We start from the raw sequence: 12,660 nt of genomic DNA, 5'->3' as shown, positions 1-12,660 counted from the left end.
AAAATGTGCACAATCTTCATTTCACATCTGTATTACAGTACTGTATAAAAACTCATAAGATGAAACATTGTGTGGCCTTGTATTTCAGTTTCACTGATAGAAAATAAAACCTGAACTACGATTGGGAATAAGGATTAACTGGTCTTCAATTTACATTAATCTGCCAAACCATTAACATTTTGTAGGTCTTTGTAAAATGATGCATTCCACCATTGAGACAACACTTGAATACCTTTTTCAGTTCACGTAACACCTTTAATTAAAAGTTATACATTTGGATACAGAAAAGTCTACATTCTCATTGGATTACAGTGAATTCCACTTATAATGCACTTAATAGATAACTATGTGCTTCTGAGTTGGACAGACAAAACATCACAAAAAACCTGTTCCTAAGGCAAACAGGTGACATTTTCAGAACCAAACATTTTTCAACGAGTGCCATGTTGTGCTTCCAAATAAAATTCTGCTCGTCTCAGCATTGCCAACAGTCTAAAATCAGTAAAAGCCATATCAGTTTTGCATACAATACTGAAATCCTCACAAATAGGCTACTCCTCAAAACAAAAATGCTACCATCTGCACTGTACTAAAATAAGAAATACACTAGGGAAAATAATCACATATCACTGCTTGTGTGCTGTGCTGTTCTTTCCATCTATGCCTTTACTTTGACCCTTACGTGAAGATCAGCCCCTTGCGACCAGCTCTTTGAGATTCACAGTTCTGTCAGGACTGGATAAGTGAAAGCAGTACGCTTGTCTAGGTAAAATTCATTACCATAGCGCTCACACTGATGTTGTCCTTTAATGTAGGAGCTTGGATAAAGAACGTGGCACCAAAATATATCTGACCACTTGACCAGTTTCCCCCACAACTAAACACTGCAACAGATGGACAAGACAAAAGCACTTCATTCTGATCTACAGTATATTGATTATACACAGTATAAGAGACTTCAGAATATTCAGAAAGCCTACCTAATACCTACCAAAGGAGCACTAAACACAGATGTTCTCACACACTTACACAAAGGAGTTGAAAAAAATGATTACGGTGCCATAAGAGACATATTAGCTTGTCAGTTTGGAATACACATTTCATTATGATGACTGTTTGCAAACGTCTCCAGTCAATTGAACAGCCTAATGAGCACATCACCATACACAGCAAAAACAGATGTTCTGAAATAAACACAAAACATTAGGAGAGTCTTCTTAAGTCAATCACTAGTTCTCAAATGGTCCTAAACAGTCAAATATGTCATCCAATGTTGTAAAACATTTTTTTTACATTTTCTTTTATTATTTGAATGAATATACTCAATTAAATAATCAAAACATGCTTCCTTGATGCATGGCACAAATTTAAAAACTATCCTGCAAATCAGTTAATAGGTTGACTGTGGGTAGTGTTTTAAGTGTTGCTTAAAATACCCTAAAAGCGAGTTTGTCCCGGAAAGCTAACACTTATTTTCCATTAAAACTGCTCATTACAATGCAGCACATGGACTTCAACCATAGGATGGAAAATGAAGTAATACACTGTATATTATAGCAAAATAGTATTCCTATTTCCACTTATTCCCTCAAACACACACATTACATCAAAATGACCACTAATATTTCAATAGTTTATGTAATGTGCCATGTTTGTATTAATTAGACAGCTCAACAGTAAGAATGTATGGAATCAAATTGTCAGTCTCTTTGGGCCGAAGGATTACCGTTGCGTGGTGGTTTGTGGAAGTATGATCGGCGTACACGCAATTCCTGCAAAAGACTCAGGAAAGTGCAAATCCCTCTCCCACTCATCAGTCTCTGTGTTGTACACTTGCACAATGCTTGTGACATTATTTAGATGCCAATTGTACCCTCCAACGATATAGATCTTTTTATCCAACAAGCAGCAGCCTGCCTCAGATTGCCCTGTTCGCATGGGGCTAACAGTGGTCCACTGGTCATTCTCTGGAATATAATACTCAACTGCCAGGACGTCAAAGCAGCGATCCACGTGGTCCATGCGACCGCCCAGGCAGTAAACACGGTCTTTGGCACTGATCATAGCATGAAGCACTCTGGGCTCGTTCATAGGCGATTTGAAATCCCATTGGTCAGACGTGGGGTCGTAACAGTGCAGGGTTTTCTTATCATCCACTGAGACACCGTAACCCCCTGAGATGTAGAGCTTGTCGCCACAGGGAGTTCCTGCATGGCCCCAGATTCTGCGTTTTAGTGGTTCCACGTAGGTCCACTCGTTTTTCTTAGGACAGTAACACTCTACGGACGACAGACTTCCAGATCGGTTGCGCCCCCCAGTGGCGTAGAGTTGTCCTTGAAGAGCGTTGAGGTGGAACTGAATACGCCCCTCCTGCATTGGCTGGATACGCAGCCATTTGCTCAGGTGTGGGTCATAACGGAAGCAGATGTCCACTGCCCCTTCACCGCTGCGGTATTGCAGGTGCTGCCCGCCGACTACGTACACAAAGTTGTCCAGCACTGATACACAGGCGTGGCTGGATCCTGTCTCCATCTCTGTTAGTTCCTTGAACTGACGCGCTGCAATGTCTGGGAGATAGAACACCTTACTGCTCACAGTGCGATCGTTGTCAGTGTAGGGTGTCCCGCCAAAGGTAATTAGCGAAACCACGTTGGAGCGGATCACGGTCCGCGGGGACTGCATCTTGTGTTGACGGAACGGGAGGATCTGGTAGTTGAAGGCCTCCAGGAGGTACTGCCTGCACAACACGTCCTCCACCATGATGTCCACCGTCTGCACGCTGTCCACCAGCTCCGAGGAGGGCATGAGGGGGAATCGCACGTGGCAGAGGACCTCGTTTACACCGGCTCGGCGGGCCTCATCGTGCTGCAGCCAGCGGATGGCAGCGTGGAACAGGTCAATCTCGCTGCAGTTCTTCAGCTTGTTGCTCTGTAGGAAGAAGACCAGGCGCTCCATGGGGATGTGCAGGAAGTCTTCCTCCTCTGCAATCTGCAGGAAGTGGCGGAAGGTGAAGGTGTCCACAGACTCCTTGAGGGAGGTCAGGTTGAAGGTGGTGGCCATCTGGCCGATGTTCAGGCAGGTCTCTACGCTCATAGCCGACTTGAGGAATTCTTCGCAGAGGTCAACGACTGGGACCATCTGTAGAAAGACTGCTGCTCCCAGTACGTCTTGAATGCAGTCCAGGTCAAGCGTGACCTCTGCGCTGTAGGCAAAGTCAATTATGTGTTTCAGGCCACGGGCAGACAAGCCCTTCAGCTCAATGGTTTCCTGGTTTGACTCCCTCATGCCTCCAGTGAACATGGCTCTGTAAGGCAAGTGAGAAAGTCATTTAAATAACTGTCATTTTGTTAAACTTGTTTTATTGATTTCCTCCCATTCAAAACAACATTCATCCTAGGTAAATTAGACAATGAACAACAACTCCTCTCTACTTGCCATGTAACATCAGGATGAGAATATCAGATTATAAATTTAAACATATGTGACCGACCGGCTCGATCTTACGTAGCAACATTTTAAATTGTTTTTAAAATATTTTTTACATTGGATAAAAGTAGAGACTCACAGCTAGAAAATTGTACATCATCCACTATAGTTGATGAACAATAGGAAAGTAATTCTGCTTTGGAAGTTGATAAACTTGTAACCTCACTTTTGAGAAAATGTTTTGGTACCTGGAGAGCTGTTCTTTGTCTACACCCATTCAGCGTCGTTCACACACTATCCACCCATCTCTTTAAGGATTCACATGTGAGGCTATGTACTAAACAACCAAAGATTAAGACTATAGGCTGGTTTAGACTACGAGTGGGTTCGTAAATTTAATCTGGAGTACCAGAGTGTGCTCTGGGCGTTCGTAAACTCAGAGCATTGTCAGATTGTCCTTTCGTAAATTCAGAGGAGTATGGTTGATCCGAGCATTCTGGCCTAACAACAGCAGTCAAGCACCCAAGCTAACGGGCTAACATTGGCTAGCTACTTCCAGACACAAATGAGAACAGCTCACTGACCATTTTACTCGCCCTAGCAGAGCTGGTTTGGCTGTTTTTATGTTTTTGGTGACTGCAACTATGCTGCTGGCAACAATTTAATTACGTATTTTTTTTTTTTTGCTAACGTTTACTGACACAAGCCATATTCAACGGGTGTTGAGCTTTCGTAAATTTGTCAGTTATTATGCGCTGTGGCACACTCAGACGAGAGTGCACGGAAATCGGAGTAGATAAAGTGAATTTACCAGCTACGTCTATTGACAGTTGTCACAGTGACATCATGAACACTCTATTGCAATGGTTACTTGCATAGCTAAACAATGAACCATAATCCGAACTCATAACGCTACTACCCTGCATGAATCTGCAGGTAGCTGACCAACCAGGTTCAATGTTAGCTAGCTAACATTAGGCTATAACTAGCAATGCAAATGGCTCTGAGATATGAATAATATTACTACACAGATCATAGACGTAACGCTAGCTAGCCAGCCAGCTAACGTTAGCTAGCTAACAGAACACTAACTTGAAATTAAAACAACTTTGACAAAATTAGAAACATGTAATATCTGAAAATATAGCTAGCTAGACTATCTTAGACTATACATGGATGGACGCTTCTCCCTCTCTGTCACAGATGCCATAGTTGCCCTTAGTTTGAAGATGTAATCCGGAGACAGCCTTCTGTGTGTTCTTTTTTGAACTCCGTCTGCATATTTGCAATCAAATGCCAGATTTTTTTCCATCTCCTTAGCTATCATACTCTTAATTCCACTGATTTCAAAACTCGGTCCTCCAGAAAGTGGAGAGCAACACTTATGCAGCTCTACTACGTGATATCTTTTTTTTTTTTTTTTAAAGCTGTGCTAGAAAGGATTACCTACACATACTGACCAGCTCATGATATAGACAGAAGCCCGCTACATGGCAGACCAATCAGAACTCTTCTCTTGGCATGTCCAGCCCACTCATCATCTCAACCAATCTTGGCTAGCGATTAGGTTGCTGTCTTTTTCCGTGGCTAAACTAACTAGGCTCCTAACTTAATTTTATTCGTATTTCCAGATGGCATACAAGTTTGTTATTAAGGTACATGAAAGTTCACATGTTCAAGAAGGCATTTCTGCCAAAAAAACACAATTTGATTTAAAAAAAATTAAGTTTACGTTCAAATGGCGCTCCTGTGAAGTAGTGACACGCGGCATACGCCTAGTTTCCTGAAACAAGTTACATATTCACATTATACACCTGTAATGTTATTATATCCCTACCTATCAGTTCCACATACTTCAACAATTACTCAGTTCTCTCTACCATACCTCATCTGACTAAGCTTTTGATGTATCAATTATTTCACACCAAAGACTAATTTACCAACACAGTCTCTCAACACTCTTCCCTTCACCTCTACCTGTATGATGATTTGATTTGTATATCTTGACTTTACCTGGGTCTCTCTTTCCAGGTCAGTGCATCTCTACAGTCAAAAAAATACATCCAGTGTCCAGTTGTCTCAAATCAGTGCAGAGGAAAGGAGATGAAGAGCAGAAGCCATGTCGGAGAGACAGCGTCAGTCTCACCTGAAGTAGTCACTGCAGGAGGCCAGCACTGCCTTGTGAACCTGGAAGCGCTCCTCATTGATGGCCAGCACCACATCCAGGAGCTGCCCCTGGGCTCGCAGGACCGACAAGCCCTGTAGGAGAGTGGCGCTATGGCTTGGGGCTGAGAACGTGCAACGCAGGGAGCTATTCTTGTTAGCCATACTGCAAGAGAAAAGGCCCATCACTGTCAGTGTATCAGAATAGGATATTTTAGAAAAAATGTAAGTTAGACTCAGCGAAATTACATTGCCACGAGCAGCACCGCCGATATTGAGATGAGCAAGATACAAGACTTTGCTCTCACACAGTCACACAAAGCATCTGCGTATGTGCACTGGTTCGCTTCACGCTGTTCACAGCATGGTAGCCAGGGCACCAAAACAATGGAGAAGTTGAGCCTCGCGCTTCAACGCTCTTAGTTGTTGCAGAAATTGATCCACTATGCTGTTTACTTTTTGCATCTATGCCATATCGCTGAGTCTACCTTTAAGCTTCTAGGATGCTTGTCAGAGTTTACTGATGTTGTTGTAGCATCAGTGACAATAATGAGCTCTTGCTCTCCTGCACTTTTTCCATCCGTTTTTCCCAGCAGCTGCATCATTACCCTCCTCCCAACTCTTTTCTCTTGAATTATTCAGCTGCTTCATGGGGGAAAAAAGCTTTATTTTCTATTCAGAGCGCACAACCTGTGTTAATGATGATATCCCTTAAACACGGAAGAACATCTTTAATTGTTCACCACTGTCAGGCCACTTTAATGTCACTAGATTTTGAGTGAGGATATGACCTTCTCCATGGATCAAAGCCACCACTGAAAAGTTGTTTATTTTTATTTGTAAGATGTTTCCAATGTATTTTTAAGATGTATCATCAAAATGGAGCGGATTAAATTCAATAAGCCTAGCCATAAAAATGCTTATTTGATGCTGACAAGATAGGGACTAGTATGTAGCCCATTCATAGATGCCAGCTACCATTAGCATCTATTCATGAAGGTATCTTTTGGCTGGGGGAGTTTTAAGAGCCCCCGATGCTCGCTCTGAACGCTAACATGCATCGCTTGCGCTACGGTTTTGGAAACATAAGTAGTCTCATATCAGTGAGAATTAATTTTCAAAAAACAAAAGGTTACATTTCTACACACTTTTATAGGGTTAGTGTTCCCACACGGCCATATCTCCATGTTACAGTGCTTGTTTTACGGAAGACAGAGGCGACAGACAACCTGTGCTAATTAGCTATCTAGCCTGCTGGAACACCTGTGTGTAACATGCTGAAAACACCGCCCACGTCACGTGCGCTGCAAAATAAATGTACACATACATGTTATTTAATCATTGCACCCACACTGATCACAAGCATCTGCGTAGCCAGGCGCTAAAATAGAACTCACTGCAAGTCCCGCCTCTCCCATCTCATTGTTTTTAGGAGCATATACCCTTGTGGGTGATTGAAAGATTAACTGAAGTCCACACTCCAGTCGGTTGTGGTAATGCACCTTATAGTTGGTTGCAAACTGCCATTTAAAGTCCAAAGAAGAGGCCTGAAGGAGGAGAGATTACTAGAAACAAACTCGTTTTAACCTTTTATCTATGGATTAATTGTCAGAGTAGAGGACCTTGTGCATTTCAGGTAAAATAACAACCCAATGTTTATATCCCAGGACAAATTAGTTAGCAACAGCAAACTAGCTAGCTAAATTGCCAAATGTTTAATGCTTTTTCGACCTGTCCCCAAATTAATATAGTTGGTTCAGACTTTGTTTTGACATTTCAACCTGCGTGTCCTGATTGTGTGTGGTGTGGATGGACAAATCAACATGCGCGTGATTAGCGGTCTGGTTAGCATGTGAGCATAACTGGAGAGGAAGTGTTGCAGAAATGTAGTTAGTCAGCTGGAGACACACAGCAATATGGATCTGACCTGCTACAGTAAGTGTGTATTTTTTTATTTGAAATATTATTTCTCACTGATATGAAAGATACCTTTACAAAAAAGATTGCAGTTTTGAAACTGCAGTAGAAGTGCAATAACTGCATTAGACTGTGGTTACACTGCAAAATTACTGCTTCCAAAAAAACGGCGTTATTTTGGAATTAAGTATTTGCAGAATACTGGTGTTATACTGTACTCAGACAGCACTCTTTTTCATAAGAGTAAATTCGATATGTTTCGAAAACCGTCTCGCAATCTATGAATCTTGACGTTTCTAAACGTTATAACAAAGCGTCTGGATTGTAGTTCACATGGTCCCATTGGTAACGTTAAAGGGTGCTGAGAACCCTTGAGACAGTTAATGTATTGGTTCTCGAAAGTAAGGGACTATGCACCGTGTTGCGCCGTTGCACCTGCTAGATTAAACTTTAACTATGAATGTAAATGTTACGAGAGATTGACAAACATATTTCTAACAGTCCTTCTTACTCGATACCTTGTCATTGGAAACATTTACAGCCTTCCATTGTAGACTACAATGTACAGTGAATTAATCAATCTGCAACGATGTGAATATTAATGCAAAAAAAAATACCAGTGTCCTCAATATCCTAATGATCCAACCGAATGCCCCCCCCCCATATTTATCTCATTCATTCCGTATTCCTAGCTGCCCTTTGGTCAAAATACAGTTTTCCCATATTGATTTCCCCACTACATTGTCATCCTCACCTGTTCTGTGGACGATTCGAGGCGAAATCCCCACCATCTGACTCCGCCATCTTCTAGCACCGTGCTGTATGCAAAGGGAATTATTTGTAAATGTAGCAGTGGGTCAAAGGCATTACTGCCCCGTTCATGACAAAATAAACTCATCAATCAATCCTATCGACCTCTAACTATTGAACAACATATGGTGCCTTCCCCCGTGCTGAAAGATGTTGACCTCTGCACCAGATGGAAATGTCCTGTCGTGCGCTGTGTTCGACTTCAGTTTGTCGGGTTTGTGCTGAGCCCATGCGCTGCTGCTGTTCACCGCTAGGATGAGCTGAGATTACAATACCGGTCATTTCAATCACTTTGGGACATCTTTCGCATAACTGGTGTATTTTGTAAACTCTAAGTACAAAACTCTAAACACTTGTAATATCCACTATATTATGTTCAGAACCTTTGATTGTGCTGTTGCACATTCATTGAGGTTTCACACATTTTTCACCGCTGAGTCAATCATGCAAAATCAGTTTTCTGTGAAATACCATGACAACATTTTGTTTTGTCACCAATACATCAGATAATGATAGACTCACAATTTAGTCATTTTAACTACCATTTAATCCAATATAAAATAAATATAAGATACACATTTCAAAACTGTTGTTTTTGGAGTGCTGAATATAATAAATAGTAGAAAGTAAATATATTTTTCCATACAGTTTTGGACTATAACTTGACAAGCACAATGTTGTATAATTTGTATCCAATGGCAGGTAAGTGAGCATGTTGAGAAAAATGTCAGTCTTACAGTTTAATTATCCTTATACAGTACATACGTAGAACAAATCATCAGACATTGGAGTATTGTAAAGCAGTTGGCAACTGTAAAAACGTAGCATGTGTTGAATGCCCCATGCAACATTGTACAAGATCACTTTTTTTTACGTGACTTGTCAACTGATACTGTATCGCCGTCTCTCTGCTTACAGTGTATCAATGAAATTCAGATAAGTGGGTAGGTATTTCAGCAGTGCATTGTACACTACAATACATTTACAAAATGGTTGCACATTTCTGACCTTTATGTCACTAATTCGTCTTTTGACCAAACAGATCAGCGCTAAAAAAAAATCGTATGTGAATAGATCTGATTGGTCAAATGACCAATTAGTAAAAAATAAAATCTGAATTTGGCTGCCTGTGTATACACAGCCTTAGTGACTCTTGAAGAGCACTGGCTGATGGAGAGAGATGGTGTATTATTTACAGCCAAGTTTGGTTTACCTTCCAACATAAATTGATGTCAAATTGATACATTTGAGATAAAAATATAGAAATGTACAGTGTTCAGCAGTTATCAAACTATATACTTTAACTAGGCACTACATCATTTTGGTTCCGTAGTTATCAGTTTTGAGCAGTTTGATTAAATTATAGTTAATCTTATTGTTAACAAATGACAAGAAAATCATATCAAATGTAAAGTGAATATTGCATTTTGAAAAGCAGATACTTAGTGAATATGTATACACGTTGGTAGTGATTTGGTGCAGTGGACAAGAGAACCAATGACTTAGTGAATGTATTTGCTGTACTCAATTGAAAATGTACTTAGAGTTTTGAAACGAGCCATTTTGATGATCTGTTTAGATTTTCATGCTTAGAGTTGTGAAATGTACAACATGCTAAATTGCACCAAACCCACTGGGCACAGACGTCATTTCAACGTCTACTCCACATTGTTTCAACGTAAATGTATTGAAATGATATGGAAACAAATTGATTCAACTAGTGTGCGCCCAGTGTGAAATGATTGAAAAAAACCTGTAATAATGTCAGCCTATTGCAGCTTAAGCCTACTATCACTAATGACAATAGTGATACATCAATAGGGTCTCCTGATGTTTATCAGGTAGAAATGTAGTATGAAACCCAATTATGATTTTCATGAAGTGAATGCACCACCCATGGGCAGCAGTTGTAGGCCAAGTTGTTGAGGTAAAACAGTAGGCATCATATCATTTCTTGTTGTTTCAATGTAGCCTAGGCTTCTCAATCTCCTTCACCTTCCTTTCCCACCTTGACCAAAGATAAGTGGCTCTAAAACTATTTCTGCAGGCCCTACGTTAAAAAAACAAAATACTTAGAGACAAAACCATAGGGAAGATTTTGTATTTTTTTAATTACCCCTTTTTCTCCCCAATTTCGTGGTATCCAATTGTTAGTAGCTACTATCTTGTCTCATCGATACAACTCCCGTACGGGCTCAGGAGAGACGAAGGTTGAAAGTCATGCGTCCTCTGATACACAACCCAACCAAGCCGCACTGCTTCTTAACACAGCGTGCATCCAACCCGGAAGCCAGCCGCACCAATGTGTTGGAGGAAACACCGTGCACCTGGCAACCTTGGTTAGCGCGCACTGCGCACGGCCCGCCACAGAAGCTGGTGCGCGATGAGACAAGGATATCCCTACCGGCCAAGCCCTCCATAACCTGCTTCTTAACACAGCGTGCATCCAACCCGGAAGCCAGCCGCACCAATGTGTTGGAGGAAACACCGTGCACCTGGCAACCTTGGTTAGCGCGCACTGCACACGGCCCGCCACAGAAGCTGGTGCGCGATGAGACAAGGATATCCCTACCGGCCAAGCCCTCCATAACCCGGACCTCCCATTCGCGGCCGGTTACGACAGAGCCTGGGAGCGAACCCAGAGTCGGGTGGCACAGCTGGCGCTGCAGTACAGCGCCCTTAACCACTGCGCCACCTGGGAGTAGGGAAGATTATTTCATGTGTTTCAACATTAATGATAATACATTTGTTCAAATAACTTGTTCTCACCAGTTGCTGAAGTCAGATGGTTTTTGGGATCCCCAACTCCATGCTGGTTCATTTTGTGATTGATGGTAGACATCGTACAGGCTCAGAATACCCACTCCGCAAACATATTGTCTTTCTATATCGATGAATGAGATGGATCATTGTGATGAAATCATTAAGAAATCAGGCTTTGACAGAATATACATTTTGACAAATGTATAGGCCTGTCCTCTGTGTTCAAACTCTGGTACTTTAGAAAAAAAAATGTAATTAGGTATCATATGAACAGTCATTGCAAATATTCTGTGAAATTGTTTAGTCTTTGTATTCATGTATTCTGACACTAAAATATCTACACATGATACATGATGATTGTTACGCAGAGTGGAACCCAAGAGCAGACTAAGATGAGGAGACTAGGATGAAGTAACCAAGGTATTTATTGAAACACGGGGGAGATGGAGTGCAGATCAGGGGAAGCTCGGGCGGGTTGCTGGAAACCAGGTGCGGAGGCTGAAGCGAGAGGGGTTGAAACACGGTAAGCAGGTCCGGAGGGGAATCCAAGGGAGTAGTAGAGTGGGGAATCCAGGACAGAGTAGCAGGATGACGAGACAGGGACCAGAGTCAGAGCGGGCAGAACTGGAGCGGAGAGGAAAATAGCGTCAGGCAAGGAAAACAGGCACAACAGGATCGGAATAGTAACAAATTGCTTGAAGCGTAGACTGACTGAGCAGAGATTACGATCTGGCAGTGTGGAAGTGGCAGGTGCTGAGTATTTGTAGAGGTCTTGATTATGGAACAGGTTGCAGCTGGTGGGGATCTGCTCTGACTCCAGCACACCTGTCTCCACCCACACAATCACACACACACACAGAGAGAGAGGGAGGGGGAGAGAGTACTGGGGGAGTGGCGGCAGGTCAAGGAGACACAGGATGAGCAGTAGAGGGCATTGCAGGAGCAGATGTGACAATGGTTACATTCTTCTGACATGGCTCTTTTCTTTGTCACATTTATATTCTAGTATGATACGGCAGTGTCCCTTCTCCCTCAGGAGGCTGAAACGATTTGGCAGGGCCCCTAAGATCCTTAGGAACTTTTACAGCTGCACCAGCTGTATCACTGTCTGGTATGGCAACTGCACTGCCTTCAACCGAAAAGCCCTACAGAGGGTGGTGGGGATGGTCACACAGGGGGTGGGCTCACAGCTATCCAGCACGTACATGCTAGGGGGTGTCTGAGAAAGACCAGAAAAATTGCCAAAGACTCCAGCCCACTGAGACATGGACTGTTCTCCATGCTCCTGTCCGGCAGGCTGTACCAGTGCATCAAAGCTCAGACCAACAGACACCCAAACGGCTTCTAGCCCCTGGTCATAACACTAAATGATTATTGATTAGACTTATTACTGGCACTACACTGCTGTTCATTGACTATTGATTGCCATGACCATTAGTATCTATCTATTTATCCTGCTACTGGTCACCATTACTCCTGTTTACATGTATACAGTATATACCATAGGTATTTTACCGTAAGTATTTATATATTCCTGCTACCAGTCACTTTTCAGCCCTGTTTACATGTATATCCATCCAC

At 42.2% G+C, this 12,660-nt stretch overlaps 1 protein-coding gene across 2 annotated transcripts; it reads right to left on the bottom strand.

Moving 5' to 3' along the window:
- Positions 1-233: 233 nt before the first annotated feature.
- LOC139370770 (kelch-like family member 26) lies at positions 234-8,528 on the bottom strand. Of its 2 annotated transcripts, none has more exons than XM_071110636.1 (4): positions 8,449-8,528; positions 8,261-8,324; positions 5,440-5,755; positions 234-3,304 (listed from the first exon to the last, which is right to left on the bottom strand). In XM_071110636.1, the coding sequence occupies exons 3-4, from the start codon at positions 5,487-5,489 to the stop codon at positions 1,723-1,725; spliced, it is 1,632 nt and encodes a 543-aa protein (XP_070966737.1). In that variant the 5' UTR covers positions 5,490-5,755; positions 8,261-8,324; positions 8,449-8,528; the 3' UTR covers positions 234-1,722. The 2 variants fall into 2 exon arrangements, with proteins under 2 accessions (XP_070966737.1, XP_070966651.1); XM_071110550.1 differs by having other exon boundaries at positions 5,573-5,755; positions 8,449-8,519.
- Positions 8,529-12,660: the final 4,132 nt, after the last annotated feature.

This window comes from Oncorhynchus clarkii, chromosome 1, assembly GCF_045791955.1.
Source record: "Oncorhynchus clarkii lewisi isolate Uvic-CL-2024 chromosome 1, UVic_Ocla_1.0, whole genome shotgun sequence".
NCBI classification, from domain to species: domain Eukaryota; kingdom Metazoa; phylum Chordata; class Actinopteri; order Salmoniformes; family Salmonidae; genus Oncorhynchus; species Oncorhynchus clarkii.
This window is presented reverse-complemented; position numbering and strand designations above follow the sequence as displayed.

Bases quoted from the DNA above. Each gene is read 5' to 3' on its own strand.
- LOC139370770 (XM_071110550.1), bottom strand. From the start codon at position 8,310: ATGGCGGAGTCAGATGGTGGGGATTTCGCCTCGAATCGTCCACAGAAC. The intron at 5,756-8,260 runs GTGAGGATGACA...TTTCTCTTGCAG, and splicing joins TCGAATCGTCCACAGAACAG to TATGGCTAACAAGAATAGCT. The intron at 3,305-5,572 runs GTGAGACTGACG...CTTGCCTTACAG, and splicing joins TCCTGCAGTGACTACTTCAG to AGCCATGTTCACTGGAGGCA.